The 21,911-nt window shown below is 53.5% G+C and overlaps 1 protein-coding gene across 5 annotated transcripts; it reads left to right on the plus strand.

Moving 5' to 3' along the window:
* Positions 1-6,131: 6,131 nt before the first annotated feature.
* On the plus strand, positions 6,132-21,664 carry LDB1 (LIM domain binding 1). 5 transcript variants are annotated; one of them, XM_017851800.1, is made up of 11 exons: positions 6,132-6,508; positions 15,054-15,156; positions 15,290-15,334; positions 15,445-15,520; positions 15,777-15,879; positions 16,046-16,218; positions 16,715-16,837; positions 17,074-17,157; positions 17,250-17,373; positions 17,580-17,728; positions 18,414-20,244. In XM_017851800.1, the coding sequence occupies exons 1-11, from the start codon at positions 6,484-6,486 to the stop codon at positions 18,642-18,644; spliced, it is 1,236 nt and encodes a 411-aa protein (XP_017707289.1). In that variant the 5' UTR covers positions 6,132-6,483; the 3' UTR covers positions 18,645-20,244. The 5 variants fall into 5 exon arrangements, with proteins under 5 accessions (XP_017707289.1, XP_017707290.1, XP_017707292.1 ...); XM_017851801.1 differs by having other exon boundaries at positions 6,133-6,508; positions 17,580-17,722; positions 18,414-19,223; XM_017851803.1 differs by lacking the exon at positions 18,414-20,244 and adding an exon at positions 21,635-21,664 and having other exon boundaries at positions 6,365-6,508.
* The last annotated feature ends 247 nt before the right edge of the window (positions 21,665-21,911 follow it).

The following is a 21,911-nucleotide window of genomic DNA, read 5'->3' on the forward strand; positions in this document are numbered from 1 at the left end:
TAATTTTTTTTTTTTTTCTTTTGAGTCAGAGTCTCACTCTGTCATCCAAGCTAAATAGTGCAATCTCAGTTTACTGCTGTCTCAAACTCTTGGGCTCAAGTGATCCTCCCTCTTCAGCATCCTGAGTTTCTGGGATTACATGTGTGAGCCATAGCATCCAAGTCAAGATTCATCCTTGAAAGACAGAGCGATGCCAGGCCGGGCGCGGCCGGCGAAACCCCGTAATCCCAGCACTCCAGGAGGCCAAGGCAGGTGGATCACCTGAGGTCAGGAATTTGAGATGAGCCTGACCAATGTGGTGAAACTCCATCTCTACTAAATACAAAACATTAGCCAGGCATGGTGGTGCATGCCTGTAGTCCCAGCTACTTGGGAGGCTGAGGCAGGAGAATTGCTCGAACCCGGGAAGCGTAGGTTGTGATGAGCTGAGATTGCGCCATTGCACTCCAGCCTGGGCAACAAGAGTGAAACTCTGTCAGAAAAAGGAAGGAAGGAAGGAGAGAAAGGAAGGAGAGAAAGAGAGAAAGAGAGAAAAAGAGAAAGAGAAAGAGAGAGAGAGGAGAGAGAGAGAGAGAGAAAGAAAGAAAGAAAGAAAGAAAGAAAGAAAGAAAGAAAGAAAGAAAGAAAGAAAGAAAGAAAGAAAGAGAAAGAAAGGGAGAAAGAAAGGGAGAAAGAAAGAAAAGAAAAAGCGATGCTAATAACTAGTTGAAAGAATTTCAAGGGTGAGAGAAATATAAGAGAAAACATAGAAGGCCAAGGTCAGCAGAGGGAATTGGATGGGAGCAGTTATAGGAGTTGGGACAAACAGGGGGCTTACTTCTATTGGAATGAGTCTAGCCAGTTGCTTCTGCTGTCTGCCTTTTTGTGAGGCTCCTCTTCTGTTCCCCTTTCCTAATCTTAATTTCTTCTCAGTACCTCCTGCCTGTATCCAGAGTGCATCTTGCACTAATGACTAGTATTGAAAAATACTAGAAGCAGCTGGGCACAGTGGCTCACGCCTGTAATCCCAGCACTTTGGGAGGCCGAGGTGGGCGGATCACAAGGTCAAGAGATCGAGATCATCCTGGCCAACATGGTGCCATCTCTACTAAAATACAAAAAAATTGGGCCAGGTGCGGTGGCTCACGCCTGTAATCCCAACACTTTGGGAAGCCAAGGTGGGCGGATCATGAGGTCAGGAGATAGAGACCATCCTGGCCAACATGGTTAAACCCCGTCTCTACTATAATACAAAAAAATTAGCCAGGCATGGTGGCATGTGCCTGTAGTCCCAGCTACTCTGGAGGCTGAGGCAGGGGAATTGCTTGAACCCGGGAGGCGGAGGTTGCAGTGAGTCGAGATAGCGCCACTGCACTCCAGCCTGGTGACAGAGCAAGATTCCGTCTCAAAAAAAAAAAAAAAAAAAAAAAAAAAATTAGCTGGGTGTGGTGGCACGCACCTGTAGTACCAGCTACTCGGGAGGCTGAGGCAGGAGGATCACTTGAACCGGGAGGCAGAGGTTGCAGTGAGCTGAGATCCAGCCACTACACTCAGCCTGGTGACAGAGCGAGACTCTGTCTCAAGAAAAAAAAAAAAAAAAATACTAGAAGCTTGGTGTAGTACGGGCCTGTAGTCCCAGATACTCAGAAGGCTGAGACAAGATGATTGCTTGAGCCCAGGAGTTCAAGTCCAGCCTGGGCAACACAGCAAGACTATAAAATAAAAAACAAAAACAAGGGCCAGGGGCAGGCAGTGGCTTATGTCTGTAATCCCAGCACATTGGGAGATCAAGGCAGGGGATCACTTGAGGCCAGGAGTTCAAGACCAGCCGGGCTAACAGCAAGAAACCTGTCTCTACAAAAAATAAAAAAGTTAGTTGGACACAGTAGCATGTACCTACAGTCCTAGCTACTTGGGAGGCTGAGGCAGGAGAACTGCTTAAGCCCAGAAGTTTGAGGCTGCAGTTACTTATGATCATGCCACTGCACTCCAGCCTGGGTGACAGAGCAAGATTCTGTCTCAAAAAAAAAAAAAAAAAAAGGGCCGGGCACAGTGGCTCATGTCTGTAATCCCAACACTTTGGGAGGCTGAGGCAGGTGGATCACTTAGAGGCCAACATGGTGAAACCCCATCTCTACTAAAAATACAAAATTAGCCAAGTGTGGTGGTGCATGCCTGTAATTCCAGCTACTCTGGAGGCTGAGGCAGAAGAATCGCTTGAACCCGGGAGGTGGAGGTTAAAGTGCGCTGAGATTGCACCACTGCACTCCAGCCTAGGCGACAGAGCAAGACTGTCTCAAAAAAAAAGAAAAGAAATAAGGCTGGGGGTGGTGGCTCACGCGTGTAATCCCAGCACTTTGGGAGGCTGAGGCAGGCAGATCACAAGGTCAAGAGTTCCAGACCAGCCTGACTAGCATGGTGAAACCCCGTCTCTACTACAAATTCAAAAATTAGCCAAGCATAGTGGCAGTGCCTGTAATCCCAGCTACTCAGGGGGCTGAGGCAGGAGAATTGCTTGAACCTGGGAGGCGGAGGTTGCAGTGAGCCAAGATTGCGCCACTGCAATACAGTCTGGGTGACAAGAATGAGACTCTGTCTCAAAAAAATAAATAAAATTAAAAAATAAAAAGCTAGAATGCCTCTGAACTGATCATTTAAAATGGTTAATTTTAGCCAGGCGTGGTGGTGCATGCCCATAATCCCAGCTACTCGGCAGGCTGAGGTAGGAGAATCACTTGAACCTGGGAGGCGGAGGTTGCAGTGAGATGAAATTGCGCCATTGCACTCCAGCCTGGGCAACAAGAGCGAAACTCCATCTCAAAAAAAAAAAAAGGCCGGGTGTCCCAGCATTTTGGGAGGCTGAGGTGGGCGGATCACCTGAGGTTGGGAGACCAGCCTGACCAACATGGAGAAACCCCGTCTCTACTAAAAAAAAATACAAAAATTAGCTGGGCGTGGTGGCAGGTGCCTGTAAGCCCAGTTACTCAGGAGGCTGAGGCAGGGAGAATTGATTGAACTGGGAAGGTGGAGGTTGTAGTGAGTCGAGATCGTGCCACTGCACTCCAGCTTGGGCGACAGCATGAGACTCCATCTAAAAAAAAAAAAAATGGTTAACTTTATGATATGTGAATTTTACCACACACATACACAGAGGGAGAGAGAATACTGGGCGCTTATACCCATCCATACAAATCAGCTAAGCCTCCAGTCCTCCCGGACATTGTCATTAAGTTAAAGACCCTCCCTCCACATAGACTCCACCCCCTTCCTACTACATCCTGTCTGCCAGGTGTTTGTGACCTTTCTTCCCATTTTTGCCTATACCACAATTCCCAGAGATGCTCCAAAGATGTTCTCTTCTCCATCCCCACCAGGTCTGATCCACACTAGAGGTAAGGCAAGGACTGGAGCAATGGGTCAAGTGCTTGTTAGCTCTGTTACCTTGGCAAAGTTAACTAACTTCCCTAAATGGAGTTCCTCTAGGAGCCCCAATCACTTATTTTAACCACCCATTCAACAGTACTGAGATGGTATTTCCTTACGGGTAACTGGGCTATAGTGTCAGTGGGAGTGGGAAGGGTAATCTTCCCAGAGAAGGTGAAGCTAGAACTAAGGTGTTAAGGAAGCATTAACTAGTAGGTGAAGAGGGAGAACAGTGTTTTACAGGCACGTTCAAATTTATTATCATCTCTGAACTTGTTTTCCTACTTGTTCAATGGAGGTGATAGCACCTTCTTCCACAGGTCCTCATGAAAGATAAATGAGTCGGCTGGTGTAAAAGACCTAGGGGAGTGCCTGGCACTAGTGCATGCTCAAGTAAGACAGTTTTTTCTTCCTTCCTAAGCTTCTACCTTCCACATATGTAATCTAGGACAGGGAAATCTCAGATTCACAGGAGGCAAAGACCTTTATAGGGTGAGTTGTAGTCCCCCTGTCCACCCAGATGATCACCATTGTGTTGGTCACCATGGAATCTGACCAAGCTAGTTGTTTGGAATGAGTGGCCTTAGGGGTAAGTGGTCACAGGATTGGAGGAAGGCAAATTCATGGACAGAAAAGAGAGAAGGAGGTCAAGGTAGGTATTCCCCCTCCTCCACACCATCTCAAATTGTCCCGCCAATCCAGCCCCCTCCTGACTCTTAGAATTGGATAATCTAAAAAAAAAAAAAAACCAAAAAACAAACAGAAAGGAACACGTATCTACATGACTGGGTGTACATTGTCTAGTTTGATTCTCACCAAGTCATAGGTACCAATTACAGAGGATAAAGCTAGTGTTCCAGGTGAGGTGGTCAGTTGTCTCAAATCACTCAGGTAATGAGGAGCGAATCTTGCGTTCAAACCTAGGTATCCACAATTCCAGGCCAGTGTTCTGTTGCCTTAGGTTCTCTCTACTCCCTCTAGTGCTGACCTTTGTCTGGGAGAATGCAGGTAGGGGGTGCACTCAGGCAGGGGATGCTGCCAAGGAAATACTTGTGTGAGTGTGGATGGCTTCAGTCAGGTCCTCTCTGCTCCTGGTGAGGGTGGAAATGGGGAAACCTGGGGGTGGGAGACTCCACAATGTAGAGCTCCCCTATGCCCCATCCTAAACACATGGTGGAGAGGGTCTCCATTCCTAGGCAGGCCTTCTTTTCAATCCCCGGACTCTGCACCCTTCCATCATTTCATGCTCCCTCAGCAAAAACCTAAGGTGAAGAGAAGAGGTCTCATAAACACTTAAGCCTCCGCATTCGTAACCCTCCTCCAGCCAGTCAAGCCAGCTGTGCAGACTCTGAGCCAGAGTGAGGGAACCAAACAGCCTTCTCAACCAACACCCCTCTAAGTAACAAAGAGGAGAACCCCCTACCCAGTCTGGGCAAGATGCCCCAGGGAGAAGACACTAGTCCAAGTCTCCATCGTCTATCCCTGGAGCCCATCCTGAAGCTTAAGAAAGAAAAGCTAGCAGCCGGGGACCCCAGAAGGGAGGGGGTCAACTCTCTACTCCAGGCGGCTCCCCTCCCTTCCCTCCTCCTGGCTAATAGGTATTTCCTGTTTATGAGGCAGCTAAAGCTGAGCTTTTGGGAAGGGATGGAGATGGAGCCCCTCCCCTCCTAGGGCTGGGTTGGGGAGTCCTTGAAGTGTGACTGAAGGTTGGGAGGCTCCTCCCAGGGGAAGGAGTGTTCCTTACATTGACCATCCATATCATCTCCCATCCAACCCCCCACGGCCCACAGCCTCTGCCTCTCTGGGTTAGGGGGCACTGGAGGGGCCTGTTTCCTGTTCTCATCTCCGAAGCCCTCAAAGGAGAGCAGCTTCCAGGCAGGGGGATCGGAGGCGGTGGGGTTGGGGGGTTGGTACGGAGGTGAAGGCACCAAGGCTGGAGAAAAGGGGGAAGGGAGGAGAGTGTCTTGACTGATGCGTCAGTCTGCAAGGAGGAAGGATGGCCTTGTATTGCCCCTCCGTAATCCAATCTGGTGGTCATTCCGCAGCCCCCTCCCCCCGGCAAAACGCATATCCCCAGCCCTTAGGCAGAGGAGGGCGGGGACCCCACTTAATTAACCCTTTTAGTTCTAGTCCCAACTGGTTCCGCAGGCAAAGGAGGAGTGGTTAATTTAGGGAGGAGGTGAGTTGAGGGGTTGCTACAAGAATTAAGAGAATGCTTCTTTACCCACGCAGCTTAGGGAAGGGACGCGAAACAAGGGGCCTCCAAAAGAAGGCTGGCGTCTCAGCAGGGAGCACTGGCAGGGGGTCTGCAGTCCCTTATCCCTCCTGGAGCGCGGTCCGGGGTGAAGAGAGCTACACCATACTGCCCACCCCGGCTCCGCCTCCCCCAGCCGCGGCTCCCGCTCCGGCTCAGCCAGGCTCCCCACCCGGCGGCACCCGGAGGACGGACACCGAGCGCGCGGCTGCGCCTCCAAGCCCTCCCCTTCGCCCTCCCTCTCTGGGGTCTCTGCCTCCGTCTCCTTTTTTAAAAGCTGCGTCACATGCATGCCGTTCCCCGAGCACTCCCAGCCCCTCGCCGCCCGCCCGCCGCGCGGCGCACGCACGTCGTCGCTTGCTGCGCGCTCTCCCGGGTCACTTTGACACGGCTCTCCCCTCCCACTAGCAGGACAATTAGCATATTAATAAAGCCCGGCCCTGCCCGGCTTGGGCTGGGGAGCCGGCGTCGGCGCGAGGGAGCGCGAGCGCGAGGGCGGAGAGGGGGGCGCTCGGCGACGGCGGCGGGAGCGCACAGACACGCACACGCACACGCGCACACACGGACACACACTCCGCGGACTCACACCCGCGCGCACACACGCAGAGGCCCTGCTCGCCTTCCTGCCTGGCTTCCTTCCTGTCTGCTCCGCGTCTGACAGGCCCCTCGCCGCAGCCAGGGGCCGCCCGTACTGCGCCGAGGCCGGGCCGGGCCGGCGGCAAGCGCAGCGGGGGCCGCGGGCGGCGGCGGCGGCTCATGCCCGGCCTGTCCCCGCGAGGGGCGGGCACCGTGACTCGGCTGGGCCCCCAGCGGCAGGAGATGTGAAGATGTCAGTGGGCTGTGCCTGTCCTGGTGAGTGGGGCGCGCGGCCACTCGTCCCCTTCCTGCCCAACCGTCCCCGCGGACCCCTCACCCCGTGTTTGTCGAGAACTTGTCTGGGGGGTTGTCGATGGCATGGGGGAGGCCGGGAGCTGGAAGGGCTACGCGGGGCCTCAGGCCGGCGGGGAGGGTTTTCCCCAACTGTGTAAATGCGCAGCAGTCCAGAAACACGGGGAGGAGATGCTGGGGGTGGCTTATGTGTATGTTTTTTTCGGGGGTAAGCTAATTGGGGAGAGGTTGGGGGGGGCGAAATTCTCAGAATTCCAGGTTGTTAGCCAATCAGAAGTGACTCTGGACTTTTGACCCCCCCCCTCAGGTCACCATAGAGTTGTGATTGGCTGGTTTGGGCTGCCCCCCCTTCCCTGCTGCCCATTGCCTCTTACCTATCCTGTGACATCCCCCCCATGCTGTTTCTGAGTACCCTGTTTGCAGGGAGGTATTGATTGCGGCCCATCTTGCCCCCCCTTCAACTTTTCCTGCCTGTTGCCAGGGAAGGTTGGCCCTTCTGAGGCACCGATTGTACTCCTAAGAGGTGCCAGATAATTGGACCCTTGGGTCTGGCATCTCCACCCTAGTGGGAGGGCAGGCTAGGAAATAGAGTGATTTGTGGAGAAGTAAGCTGAGGGAGCAATACTTGACCCCAAACCGAGAACTTGAGAGAGGACCCAGGCTCAGATCCCTGCCTCCCCAAAACATATCAGCTCTTGCCAGGGATAGCCTAGTCTGAGTTTTTTTCCTGAGGGGCTGGTAGGGGGGTGGCGGGGGGCATCTACCTCACTGCCAGGAGGAAAGAGAAAAGCCGTGCAACTGGAGAGGTAGTCTACAGAGGGCCTCAGGGGCACACTTTCTCCATCCCCGGGACTCTGGGTCCTGGAATTGGCCCTCCTGGCCCAGACTGGAGTCAGCTTTCTCCTGGAAGTCAGTGTCCTTGAATGTAGCCTGCTTTGGCTACATACTTCACAACTGGACACCCCTCACTCCCCCACAGATCCTCACGGGAAGCTACCAGCACGGAAGCTTCCTTGAAAATCATGTGACCCAGGCCAAGCTGGGCTGGGCAAACACTTCAGGTGCCTGCTGAGGCTGATATTTAAGGGGCATGGGTCCCAGAAGGAGGAATAAGAGAACCTAAGAATCCTAGAATATCCGGGTATGGGAACCATACCTGCTGCAGAGGGTTGGGGAGAAGAGAGGGAAGAGCTTGCCAAGCTGGAATCCTGCCTGGCCCCATCGTCTCTCCTCCTACCAGCTTGGTGTACATGTTTATGTGTGGATTTTCTCCTTTATAATTGCCCCATGCTGGGTACCCCGTTCAGATCCATCATGTTCTTAGCCCACCCCAGGGCCCTGACCCTCCATCACCGCACATGAGCAGAGCAGTTAAACTAAGGATCTGAACAAGCTAGAAGGATGAGTCTTAAATTGTAATTCTTAGTTCCTACAAATAATGAGTAAGCTAGTATGTATGTATGGAGGGGTTGTCAGGCTGGAGGTGGATGAGAGGTTGGCCCTGAAGTTGGGGCAGGGTGCCTGGGTCCAGTGGTAGGAGAGAGAAAATCTCTTCTTCTTAGTCTCTGGGAGCAGAATGGGAACAGGAAGAGGGCCCAAGACGGGGGTTTGTGGGTGGGTGGGAAGACAACTTCAGTCAGTGCCCCAGAAGGCATGTTCCTTTTGTGTCTAGTGGTCTGACTGAGGGAGAGAGGGCAAAAGATAGGGAAGAGTGGGGAGTCTTTTTCCAGATCGTGAAGAAGTCTTGTAGATTGATGCCATAGAGGATGGATGGAGGTTAGACTTTAAGTAGAACCACATGGGGAGGGCTTCAGAGTAGACTGGAGGTGGGGAATAGTAGCAGTTGGGGTTAGAGAGGGGACCTGACTTGCAGCTTGCTTGGATGGGGGAGCACAGGCTTGAACACAAGGGCAGCATGGCAGCATGTAGCAGTCCAGGCCTGAAGACTTCCCCCACCTTGAGCAGCCCTGGGGTGAGGGCTGAGGCGCCCTGGCAGGCCGCCTGCCGCCTGCCTGCCTGCCTGTCTGAGTCTCTCCTTTGTGCTCTGCTGTCTCCGGGCTCCTCCTCCTCCCCCAGCCCGGCAGAGACAGCACATGCCCCACACATGTGACTGAGGGAAGCCAGAGCGCACACAGACCCACACACATGCACATGCAGAAACACCACAAGATACACACATACACACGCCCAGCTCCCATAGTGCTTCTGGGGTGAGCACCAGCTTCTGGGGCTGGAATGGCTGGGAGCAAGGAGAGCCTCTGCTAAAGGGCATCACCCTGAGCAAGATGCTGAGGGGGTCAGGGCCTGTCTGGGGCAGCATGTGGCTTAGAAGGGTTAAGGCAGGGAGGAGTAGGGGGAGGGGAGGAGGCAGCAGTGGTGGCGGCTGGGAGCCAGGAGAGGAGGATGGCAGAGCGCCAGGCCAACGGGAGGCCGGGCACAGACAAAGGAAGGGGGGCAGGCACACTGGAGGCCTGGGTCAGGGAGCCCTAGGGGCCCGAGCAGGGGGCAGTGCTGGTACCTCATCCTGTGGGCTGGTGCTGGCTACTGTCCTTTGAGTCCCCACCTCCAGGAGGAGTACTTTTCCTCGTCATCTTTGTCATTCTTTGCTGCTCCCTCCACCTCACCACCAATTCTAAGGCCTTCTAACTCAGACTTGCTCTTTTTAGCTGGACCTGTTCGGGCCCTGTGCAACTAGGTGAATCGGGTCAGAGCAGAGAGAGGAGCAGACTTCCTGGAGAAGGAGAACTAGAAGGCCTGTTTTGAATGGTTTGCCAGTCTTCATACATCTTGGCATTTAGGGGCCCCTCTACCCTATAGCAAGACTGGAGGGCCCTTGTAGTCCCTCCTGTCTGAGGAGACAGGCTGGGTCGGGGTTCTGAGCTCTGGGCCGGAGGCAAAAGCCAGAGCGCATTCCCCTTCCCCATGTGGATAGTGATTTGAGGCCTGGTGGGGGAAGGGAGTAGGAATGGCTGCAGTAGGAATTGGCTTATATCTGGTGGGTTTAGAAGTGCAGGGTTCAACCCTGCCACCCCCCAACCCACCCTGGTCATCCTGTCTCAGTGAGTTCTGTTAGGATCTCACTGTTAGGATATTTGGCCCTATGTGCCATGAGGATCTCTTGAGGTACTGAATGCACTTTGGAAAGTTTAAAGGCAGTGGGGGAGAACTGGGACTACCCCAGAGGTAAGTTGTAAATTTGGGAGTCAGTGGGAATGTCTTAAGTCCTGGTGATAGGCTGTATGTTGCAGGGTCTGGCTGAATGTTATAGATTTCAGTATGCTTGTAAAAGCTGGGGTTTCTTCTATGGCCAGGCTGTGATGAGGAATGGTACGCAGGTTTCAGAGAGGGTGATTTATACGTTAAGTCCTTGCATAATAAATGATCAGGGTATGTAATAGGCTGTCACAGGTTTAGGGGTTATAACACAGTTTTGGTGTGTGTATTGAGGTCAGGATGCGTGTCGTAGGTCCCAGTGTGTATGGCTTAGACTGTGTGTGCGTGTGTGTGTGTGTGTGTGTGTGTGTATCCAGGATTTGGGTATATTTAGGATTTGAGATATATCACAGGTTGATGGCCAGGTGTGGTGGCTCATGTCTGTAATACTAGCGCTTTGGGAGGCCAAGGTGGGTGGATCACCTGAGGTCAGGCGTTTGAGACCAGCCTGGCCAACATAGCGAAACCCTGTCTCTACTAAAAATACAAAAATTAGCTGGGTGTGGTGGCATGCACCTGTAAGCTCAGCTACTCAGGAGGCTGAGGCAGGAGAATCGCTTGAACCCAGGAGGTGGGGGTTGCATTGAGCCAAGATCACGCCACTGCACTCCAGCCTAAGCAACAGAGAGAGATTCCATCTCGGAAAAACGATATATCACAGGTTGAAGTGTGTATCAGGTACTGATTTATGTGAAAGTGAGATGTGTTATCTATGTGGAAGATGTTCACAGAGCCAGGTGCAATATTATTGCACAGTTAACTGGTGAATATGTCATGAGAAATCCTGTCCTTGGAGTTACGTGTGAATATAGTTGAGGGTGGGGGAAGGGAGTAGAGAAACAGACACTCAAATTGCAAAGAAGGAAATAGAAGGTTTGCGCTCCCCCTTCCCGTGTGTGTGTATGTGTGTGTGTGTGTGTGTGTGTACACTATGTGTTTTCCTTTTCCTATTGGTCCAAGAGTAAGGTCTGGACCACTCTCCAAGTTTTAGAAATACCCCCTCCTGCTACAACAAAATTACCTTAGGAAAAAAATAGAAATACCTGCTCCCTTGGGATGCCCCTGCTGGATGGGAGAACAGGCCCTATCCACTAGCCACACCTTTTTTTTTTTTTCCTGGGGTGGTGGGGAGGATTCAGCAGCAAACTAGGCTCCTTCTCGGGACCCTTGGATGGCCAAGTTGGCTTTCCCTAGCTCTGACAATGCCTATTTCCCTGGCACCCACTTGTCTTCAGTGGTGGTGGGGAAGGGGGCTTCCCGTTAAGGGGGATCTAAGTCAAGGCTTGGAACTTAGGTGGGTTGGGGGCAGGGAAGCCTGTAGTGTCCGCCTCCCTCCAATCAGTGTTTACAGGCTGATGTCAGAATGTGTGTCTGTCAAAAATAACCCCTTGGAGCCTCTCCCCCCAGCTTCTCCCGGATTTCACCAGGGGAGCCCAGGGTGGCATCCCAGGCCTGCCTTCAACCTGAGTGATCACAGGGGCGAGAAAGATTTCGGGGAGGTTTGGGAGGTGCTTTGAAGATCTTGGAGTCTGCAGAGAGGAGCCCGCCCTCCTCCATCTCTGCCAGTGGCTTTGGCTCTCCTGCTCACTCCTGATCACCTCGCCTAGGGCTCGGGGAAGGCGGGCTGCATTTCGTTCCTGGCCCCCACAGGCCTCTCCTCCATCCAGGTCTCTCCTGGCCCAATCTGCTCCGTCCCCTGTCTCTCCCAGTCTCTGTCTCTCTTTTGTTTTTCTCAGCAGTCCCTCCGTCCCAGCCTCCCTCCCTCCCTTGCTCTTCCTCTTTCCTCTCAGGGAGGGGGCGGGGCCGGTGGGGGCAGCTCCACCCTCCGCCCGCCCTGGGGCCTCATTCTGAGAGAGGCTCGGAGAGAGCGAGCGGGGAGGGAGGGAGGCAGGGAGAGAAAGGGAGAAAGGCAGGCAGCCGGCGGGCGCTGCGTGTGTGTCTGAGTGTGCGAGTGTGAGTGAGTGTGAGTGCCGGGCCCTGCCTCTCCTGGTACTCCCAGCAGAGGGGCCCGGTGGCCTGGGGAGGGCGGGCGGGCTGCTCGGAGGCAGAGGCAGCGAGAGGCGGCGGCGGGGAGAGCTGAGGAGGAGGAGGAGGAGAGAGGAAAGAGCGGAGCAGCCATTGTTGAGGGAAACCTTGCAAACAAAGAAGGCTCCGGACTCCCCGCGGTCCCCGCCCCCCAGGCCGGCCCCTGGCCCCGGCGCCCAGCCCAGTGGCCATTGTAACTTTCCCCCGGGGCTGCGGCCGCCGCGGGGCGGGCCGAGGCTGTGCGTGCGAGTCTTTGTGCGGCCGGCGGAGTGGAGCTCCCAGCCCGGCCTGCCTGTCCCACTCGGGACATGAGCTGCTGAAGTTGTCCCCTCCTCAGCCCTCACCCCTGCCAGGACTCCTCTGGGCTTGCAGTCTCTCTCCGCACCTCTCCTGGCCCCCTCAGTTCTCCCAGGTAAGTCTGAGCACCCTGCAAGCCTGTTGGGGGGTGGGCAGAAGGCCCTCAGCCCGGCCCAGGCTTGGTCTGCGGGCTGGGGGAGAGGTGCCCCAGCTCAGAGCCGCCGGGGCGCTCAGGCCTGCTGACCTGTGGCCAGCCCCTAAAGGGAGGGGGCCTGCCCTCTGGTCAGCCTGGTTACCATGGCAATGCCCAGCTGGAGGTGCCCCCCTCAGCCCCGGGATGCAGCTTCCACCCTGAGAAAACTTTACTAGTTCTGGGCTCTTCTCTCCCCCTTCCTAAAGGCTTCCAGATTGCTAGAGGTGGGAGGGGGGCCATGGCTGACTACAGGGCTGGATGACACATCTCCCCACCCACCCACCCCCGTCCCCCCTCTACTTGCTCCCTCTACTCCTGCTGCTGGGGACAGGCAGCAACAGGGACAGATGGTCTGGGTGATGTCCCTCCCCTTCTCTACTCCCAAGCCCTTGTGCTGGAGCTACTGGGAGTTGAGTGGCTCTGGAGAGATGCTGAGTTTGTGTCCATTCGCTGGAGGTGTAAATAGAGGCCCAGAGCTTTGGGCCTTAGCTCCTCAGAGCTATTTACCCAGGCCCAGACAATGCCTGTTCATTTTCTAGAGAGAGAAATGGAGGCTCTGAGAATTTTTTTTACAAAATTGGAGAGAAACCCAGGCATCCTGCTTCCTTTCTCTTCAGGTTCTTGAGCTGACACATTTCAAGTGGTCCCTAAACTGAGGAGGCAGGGGTGGTTAAGTTATGGGAGAAAGGATGGCCTAATTGGGGGATGAGGGCCAGATCTGAGAATCTACTCTTGGGTTTATTGCCCAGGCCTGGCCTCTGGTGGGCCGTGTGAGCTTGGGCTTCCTGTGTGGCCTTAGTCTGCCTGTGTAGTGGGGAGACTTAGTGGCTGAGTGGGGACTGTCTTTCTGGAGACACAGGCTCAGTCCAGACTGGCATGTGAAGGCTGTGTGTGCTGTTCTTGGAGCATATGGATGTGGAGCTCGTGCGTGGGGTGAGGGCCTGTTGCGGGCATCTGAATCTGCCTGGGGCTGCTGGGTTCCAGCCCTTGATAGGCATGTTAGGGCGAGCTGAGGGTAGAAGCCTGCTAGGCAGGATGAGGCACACGTGTGTGCAGGCACACACAGGCTTTGATTCTTGGCACCCTCAGAGACTGTACAGTCTGGGACCCTCCTTTTGCCCTGCATTGTGAGGATGGGGCCCTGGGGAGAGAATAAAATGACACATGTTGGCACAGGGTCTTCTTTTGTCTCTTCCCCCCAAGGAACAAAATAGGTTTTGCGTCTTAAGTTGGGGAGGAGATACAGATACAACCAATCTAGCTACCCTTCCAAATGCAGTAAAGTTTTAGGGACTCAAGGAAGCAAATGTGATTGGAGTCAGATGACTTTTGGGACTGTGCCTCAGTTTCCCCTCCTATCTGGTGAGAAGGGGAAACAAAGTTGTAGGGGTACCTGGCTCATACCCAACTATGAATTTAACACTTCTTCCAGTCAGAAAACAGTACTCCAGGAACTGTTTGCTGTTAGGTGAGGTGTGAGAGAGGACATGTGGACATCGCAGATACACACTAGCAAGACCCCTGTCTAGTGACCACGTGCCCCTAGACTGAGGAACATAGGCTCCTTCCCAAACCACTTACTTCTCAATTGTAGGTAGAGTGGGATCCAAAGGAGGCTTATCTGCCGCCTCCCCCACTCCCAAGTCTCAGAAGAGAAAAGGGGTTGAGGCTTTGGGTTTCTGGTTTGGAGACAATACTCTATACCCTTGGTGGGGCAGGGGTGGGGCTGGGCTGATAAGGGAGTGGCCGTTAGTGGGGAGGCAGAAGGCACAACTGGTTATCTGGTAGGCCGCACCCAACAGGCACCCACCCCCATTTATCTTTCTATCCCTTGCCCTCCTGAGACCCTGAGGGTGGAGGAGGGGCAGAGTTCGAAAATCCCCCCTTTTCCTCCCCCACTTTGGTCTCTAGAGGGCAATAGCGGGGTCCGATGGTAGAAAGTATAGGATGTGGGAATCAGAAGATCCAAGCTCAAGTCCTAGCTTTCAGAGTTACTAGCTTTATGATCTTGGCAAGTTCCTTTGAGCCCCCAGTTGCCTCATCTGTAAAATGGGAATGTTATGGTCAGCCCTGCTGCCTCGTAAGGTTGTTATGATGATTGAATGAAACTATGTAGATTAAAAGGGAGTTTATCAAAATTAGATTCTAATGATTGGATATTTATTTGTTCTGTGATAATTCTTCCCAGCTTCAATTCCTCTTTTGTCATCTAGGGCTCAGCCAAATGAAGAAATAGAATCTTGGCTATGCGCTGGGATTAGGGTGGAATACTCTTGTTTCTTAATGAAATAAGATTGGAGCCAGAATTAGGAGAGACAGGTACTCCCTAGAGTAGCCCCCTCCCCTACTCCACCACTCTCTTGTAAGCAGGCCAAGGAGCTCCGTAAGACCATCCCTATCCACACAGTCTAGCAGGCTTATCGGAGAGCTCCCAAGAGGGGGTCAGGGGACTCCTTTTTCTTTTAGGAACAGGGTCTCACTCTGTTGCCCAGGCTAGAGTGCAGTGGTATGATCTCTGCTTACTTCAGTGTCAACCTCCCAGGCTCAAGTGATCCTCCCGCCTCAGCCTCCCAAGTAGCTGGAACTACAGGCGTGCCCCACCATACCCGGCCAACTTTTAAAATTATTTTTAGAGATGAGGTCTTGTTATGTTGCCCTGGCTAGTCCCTGCAGCCTCGACCTCCTGTGCTCAAGCAGTCTTCTTGCCTTGGCCTCCCAAAGTGCTAAGATTACAGATGTGAGCCACTGAGCCCAGCTATGACTCCTTTCTTTCTCTTCTAGGTTGTTCCTCAAAGTCATTCAAGCTGTACTCCCCGAAGGAGCCCCCAAACGGCAACGCCTTCCCCCCCTTCCATCCCGGCACCATGCTGGATCGGGATGTAGGGTAAGTGAGTCTCTTGGCCACTTCCTAACCCTTCTCCAGGTGGGATCTTGCCTGGAAAGAGGAGGGAGTAGCCCCCCACCCCCAATAATTCCTGTCTTCCACCCCCATTCTCATAGCCTCTTACTTTACACAGCCCGACTCCCATGTACCCGCCTACATACCTGGAGCCAGGGATTGGGTAAGTGGAGTCCAGTGGGGAAGAAGGTGCTTTCCACTGGGTGAAGGCCGAGGTAGGGGTGGGGTGGGGAGGCTCCGCTCCTATTGATCTGCCTCCTTCACTTCCTCCAGGAGGCACACACCATATGGCAACCAAACTGACTATAGAATATTCGAGCTTAACAAACGGCTTCAGAACTGGACAGAGGTATTGCCAAGGGAAAAGGAATTGGGAGCAGGAGGGCCATCTGGGCACCCTATGGGATATCTTATAACATGAACACACCGGCCGGGCGCGGTGGCTCACGCCTGTAATCCCAGCTCTCAGGGAGGCAGAGGCGGGAGGATAGCTTGAGCCCAAGAGTTCGAGACCTGCCTGTGTAATATAGCGAGACCCCGTTCTCCACAAAAAGGAAAAAAAAAAAAAGACAAAAAACATGAACACACCTCACCATGCTCCCTAGGAGTGTGACAATCTCTGGTGGGATGCATTCACAACTGAGTTCTTTGAGGACGATGCCATGTTGACCATCACTTTCTGCCTGGAGGATGGACCAAAGAGATATAGTAAGTGACTTCTGGGCTCTTGCTATGGGGGTGTATACCTCCTGTGTAGTTCTAGAGTCTAGAAGTGGGTCTGGGAGTGCCAGGGGATATCTAGCTTGGTAGGGGAGGCATCTGTCTGGCCCCTTTTGCGGTCCCTTTGTCTGAAGAGTTTGTCCCATCTCTACAGCCATTGGCCGGACCCTGATCCCACGCTACTTCCGCAGCATCTTTGAGGGGGGTGCTACGGAGCTGTACTATGTTCTTAAGCACCCCAAGGAGGCATTCCACAGCAACTTTGTGTCCCTCGACTGTGACCAGGGCAGCATGGTGACCCAGCATGGCAAGCCCATGTTCACCCAGGTCAGCAACCCAGCTGGATGTGGAACACCATGGCGCCTGGGTTTGATTACCGTCCTCTCTCCCAGTGTATACTCACAGCTATTCTCCAGGGAGCCACATTGCGAAGTGGCAAAATAAGAAGGGCGGATAGGCATGTTGCAACCATCAGCAAACATGTATTATGTTTGTATGGGATAGTTTTCTGGGCCCTAGGGCTACACGAGTGAACAAGAGTCTGCCCTCACATAGCATAGAGCAGATGAGTGTATCACTAACTACATGGGGAGAGGACGATCTGTTAAGATTTTCTACTGTGTGTGTGTGTGTTGTGTGTCTGTGTGTGTAAGGGCCAGGTATATGGGTGGGGGGTATTGTGACATTTGTGCACCCAGATTTAATGTGCAGGTGACAAACGTATATGCAATGGGAGAGTTGTAAGCAAATGGGAGACTGTAATAGACATACCTTCAGGTATAGTATGTGGGGAGGGGGCGGGGTCTGACAAGCCTTTCCCCAGGTGTGTGTGGAGGGCCGGTTGTACCTGGAGTTCATGTTTGACGACATGATGCGAATAAAGACGTGGCACTTCAGCATCCGGCAGCACCGAGAGCTCATCCCCCGCAGCATCCTTGCCATGCATGTGAGTCGTGGGCAGGACCCAGGACACAAGAGTGAAGGCAGGCAGGGGGAAGGGTGGAACAAGGTCGGTCATTTCCTGACTGGCCTTAGACAGAGGGTTAGGGTGTCTTCATCTGAACAGCAGGTTTTATAAGAGAGTATCCTCTCTCAGGAGTGTTACAATGCTCAGATGATAGGGCAGGTGAGCAGAGGCAACCCAGGTGTCAGTGTTCTTGCTTGTCTTTTCTCCCACTCTAGGCCCAAGACCCCCAGATGTTGGATCAGCTCTCGAAAAACATCACCCGGTGTGGGCTGTCCAATTCCACTCTCAACTACCTCCGAGTGAGTCTCCGACCTCCCAGTTTCTGCCCCAGTCCATTTAGTCTCGGCTCCATGTCTGTCCCCTGACAAGCCACCTCCTTGCCTACTCCTAGCTCTGTGTGATACTTGAGCCCATGCAAGAGCTCATGTCCCGCCACAAGACTTACAGCCTCAGCCCCCGTGACTGCCTCAAGACCTGCCTTTTCCAGAAGTGGCAGCGCATGGTAGCACCTCCCGGTGAGTGCCTTGCACCTGCTTTTACCAGGATCTCACACTGCTCCCCAAAACTGTATCTATATTTCCTTTTGAAGTTTTCCCTGCCCCTTCCTTGTTCCCAGGTCTACAAAATTGGGATCAGGGCAGGCTCATGCTCCTTGGGAGCCACAATTTAGAATAGGGGACCTGGGGCCCTCTCCAATCTGAGTCTCCTTTCCCTGACACAGCGGAGCCCACACGTCAGCAGCCCAGCAAACGGCGGAAACGGAAGATGTCAGGGGGCAGCACCATGAGCTCGGGGGGCGGTAACACCAACAACAGCAACAGCAAGAAGAAGAGCCCAGCTAGCACCTTCGCCCTCTCCAGCCAGGTACCTGTAAGCATCTCGGCTTTCTTCTCTCTTCTGGGCTGCCCCACTGCTCACCCCTGACCCCTGTCCAAGCCTGAGCTCACTAGCAGGCATAGAAGCAAAGACAGTTTTCTTCATGTACTCTGCCAGCATGGGCTAACTGCTTTTACTGGTGAGAGAGTCCTTGTCAGGCACTTGCATGGGTGTGATCACACAGACTCAGCCGTAGGAAGCTAGGGCATAAAGGAACAGAGACAGCCATGAGGACATACAGACGTTCAGGACAGACAGCTTGGGGCTCACAGACCATCCAGCGCACACACTCACACTGATAGAATGACCCGCAGACTGGAGTGTTTGCAGATCCAGAGTACATGCCCTTGCACATGCACATACTGCCCTTCCTTCGTGTTTGATCTCCCTTTCTCTTACATGTGGACAGAAGTTGAGGAGTCCCCTAAAATTTTGGGGAGACGGGCTAGGGAGCTAGGGGAATGGATATGGGCTAAAGGCTTTGATGCTCTGGTGTTCTTCAGTGGGAAGGATTCCAGGAGCTGAGGGTGTCAGGAGTTGAGGTTTTAAATTCGGGTATGAGGAGGGGGTGGGGACTCTTGAGCTTCCAGGGTGGGTATTGGGGCTCTGGGGGTATCTGCCGCCCTGGGCCGGGCGAGCCCTTGCCCCGATTATGTTTGGGGACCTCCGCCACTCTCAGGATGTGATGGTGGTGGGGGAGCCCACCCTGATGGGCGGGGAGTTCGGGGACGAGGACGAGAGGCTCATCACCCGGCTGGAGAACACCCAGTTTGACGCAGCCAACGGCATTGACGACGAGGACAGCTTTAACAACTCCCCTGCACTGGGCGCCAACAGCCCCTGGAACAGCAAGCCTCCGTCCAGCCAAGAAAGCAAATCGGAGAACCCCACGTCACAGGCCTCCCAGTAAAAGGCCCTGCCGTGGCCACCCAGTGCTCTGCCTATCTGCCCCACCTCTCGCAGCCCCAGGAAGCAGAAGACACAATGAAGAGACTGAGCATCTAAAATGGGCAGCCTCCATCCACCTGCTTCAAGGAGGAACTGGACTCGCTGGGGGCAGGTGCCAAGATTTGCCCCACAGTGGCCCTGGGCTGGGCCTGGCCTCTGCAGAGCCTTTTAGGGGAAGGGGGTACTCATGTGGATGCCTACTTGGAACCTGGGCCTCTGAGACATGTCCTGACCACCCCCCAGGGCATTTGCCTCCATCCTCACTCCAGATTCTGGGTTTCCCATCCCCCTGACTTTACCCCTTTCAGGCCTGGGGTTCTCTATACCCACAGCCCTTAGGGACTTAAAGTTATGGGGTTTGGTTGAATGCCCCTTCCCCTAGGCAGCTGGTAATAGAGGGGTAAAGCTCTGGGCTCCTCTTCCAGCTGCCACTTATCCCAGCTCCAAGTTTTTAAAAAAATAATATTATTAAAAATGTAAGTTAAAAAAAATCACTCATGTCCCCCCCTCTTCCCCTATTAAAAGTCCAGCTACCTCCCTACTCTTAGCAGATGGGGGCCTAGGGTCTAGGTGGGGGTGAGAGGTGGGGAGGGAGGTATGCATACCATTTTATACGGTGTGAGAGCTTCAGACCAAGGAGACACCGCCATCTCTCTTGCCCTTTCCTGTGGGGTGACCGCAGTTGGGGAAGGCATGCCATGGGGTAGTGGGACATCGGTGGCCACATCTTGGTGACAGACCCTTGCTGTTGTCTCTGTCTCCCCATTATCTGGACTCTGGCCTGCTCTCCTAGTGCTCGTGACTCCCTCTCTTCCAGCCCCACCCCTATGGTGTGTATATTCCTTACAAGTCCTCCACAAGAGCAGCTGTCTAGGATGTAGGGAGGGGAGACTCCTTCCCTTAGGGAGCCTGGAGAGAAGGGTGCAGCCTTGTTGCTGTATTTTTGGTTTTGTTTCAGTTGGGCAGGCATGGGATGGGAGAGGGGCTTAGCCACTTTCCTCCAGAATCTTCCTCCCTCAACCCCTCCAACTGCATACGTAATCCTACTCTGTCCTTCACAGAGGGGAAGGGGCCACCAATGACGTCCCAGCTCTAAGCCCACCAGAGAGAAACAGGCCTCTGTCCCCCTGGGTGAAGTAGAGGGTCTTCACCTGCCAGTGTCCCCTGCCACTCCTTCCTCGTAGCAGGGAGGAGGAGGAGGAGGAGGCAGCCAGGATCCTCAGCTCCGCCAGGGTGCAGCCAGGAGCAGGGTTTCACGCAGCTGGGCCAGCTCTGTGGCTTTGCTGCCTTTTCCTGTGGCCAGTCCCAGGAAGTGCTAGCACCACCTCTCTCCCCACTCTTCCCTCTGGATTCTGGGGTCCCCCACACCCTATTTCCTCCACTCCAGCTGCCACTTTTGGAAGGGTATTGAGTCAGGAGCTGAGGGAAGGGGTGAGGAAGGTGGACATCCCACCCCAACTGTAATGCCTTTTTTTTTTTTTTTTTTTTTTTTTTTTTTTTTTTTTTTTTTTTGGGCCATTTGAGTCATGTATGGTACCAATCAATAAAGAGACTTTTCGGTTTGAGAGTGTCCTGGTTGGTCATTGATGCCTAATAATGACTCAGTCCAAGGCAGTCTTTTCCCCATCCTTACAGTTCCTAAGACTGTATGAATTGGATCCCTTCACTCTCACCTAACATTTCCCCTCACTGTTTTGAAGTTGTTTCCCTGAATTATACCTCTCCTTCACCCAAGACCCTAAAGTTTGTTCCCAGATCTCCCAGCCTGGCCCCATCTCCCTCAAAGTTGAGGGAGAATTGGCTTTCTCAGTCTGCTCCCCACCTCTCACCCCAGGACTGTTGCTTCTCACCCCTAGCTGTCATGGGGCAGCCAGACAGGTGGCCCTTCTGGGGCAGGTTCCTAGGATAGACTGCCCTGGATTATGCTGTTGAGGGAGGAGTGAGAGAGGGGACTTGGCCTAGGAGGGGGCTTGGGTTAGAGGGTCTTGAGGTACTTAGAGTACCTGGGAGACTCCTACCCCTACCCAGCCCCCAGCCTACTAGCCCAGCTAATGTCGGTTGGTTGTTTGTTTATTTTGAGATGGAGTCTTGCTCTGTTGCCCAGGCTGGAGTGCAGTGGCATGATCTCGGCTCACTGCAACCTCCACCTCCTGGGTTCAAGTAATTCTCCTACCTCATCCAAGTAGCTGGGATTACAGGTGCCCGCCACTATGCCTGGCTAATTTGTATATTTTTTTTTAGTAGAGATAGGGTTTCACCATGTTGGCCAGGCTGGTCTCGAACTCTTGACCTCAGGTGATCCACCCACCTCAGCCTCCCAAAGTACTGGAATTATAGGCATGATCTGCTGCACCCGGTCACCAGCTGAGGTCTAAATTAGTCTCCCTGGTGCTAAGGTCCCTGGGTGAGGGATTAAGAGAGTAGCAGGATTGTCTGTCTCCTTGCTGACTTTGGGTGGGGACGCTGAGGGAGGAAGACAGTTCTGTTGCTAGTGGGTAGCCTGAAGCTCTATGGGAGGATGGGAGGATAAATGGGGTACTTTTCAGACTCTTTTCCAGGTAGTTAACTCTCCAAGTCCCCTCCTCTTCACCATTAAAGACTGGGAAGATAAGGAGACCCCGCTGTGGATTGGAGATGGGGTCTTAGTGCCCATAAAGCTCTCTATCCAGTGTCCCTCTTTGTCATCCCAGGCAGGAGAAACTGAGGCCTCAAACTATTCCCCTCCTAAGGTCTCTCTCAACCTGAAATAAAGCCCGATAGACCTGCACCTCTACCCTTACCTCCCTAGCTGGTAGGAAGACACCAGAGGAAGGGACTGGATGACCCATCCATTCCCTCTCCAATCTACAGTTACCTTGGCCCTGCTCTGCTGCCAGCCCAGCTTCTCATTGCCCAGTGCCTCAGGACCCCAAGGAATGCTATTGCACCCCACCCCCAACTCTTCCTTTGTAGATCTGGCCAGCCTGAAGGACATTTACCGGCTAGCTGCCACCAGCAACTCGCCGTGAGAGTGCCAGGTAACATCTACAGTGGGTCTGTGTCTGGCACTGGGTGTACATCTAGCCCGTTAGCCTGAGTGTGTGTCTGTGTGTATGTATGTGCTGCTGAGCTGGGGAGGGCCTGGATCTGTTTATATGTGCAGGTAAGGGAGTGTATACATGTGTTTGTATGTGGGCATGTATATGCATATTTTTATGTATGTGTCTGTTGGTGAATTAATTCATTCAAA

This window comes from Rhinopithecus bieti, unplaced genomic scaffold (genome assembly GCF_001698545.2).
Source record: "Rhinopithecus bieti isolate Rb0 unplaced genomic scaffold, ASM169854v2 scaffold_31787, whole genome shotgun sequence".
Taxonomy (NCBI): Eukaryota; Metazoa; Chordata; class Mammalia; order Primates; family Cercopithecidae; genus Rhinopithecus; species Rhinopithecus bieti.

Excerpts from the sequence above, each read along its gene's own strand:
- LDB1 (XM_017851800.1), top strand. The coding sequence starts at position 6,484 with ATGTCAGTGGGCTGTGCCTGTCCTG. Across the intron at positions 6,509-15,053 it reads AGTGGGCTGTGCCTGTCCTG|GTTGTTCCTCAAAGTCATTC; the intron begins GTGAGTGGGGCG and ends TTTCTCTTCTAG. Across the intron at positions 16,838-17,073 it reads GCAGCATCCTTGCCATGCAT|GCCCAAGACCCCCAGATGTT; the intron begins GTGAGTCGTGGG and ends CTCCCACTCTAG.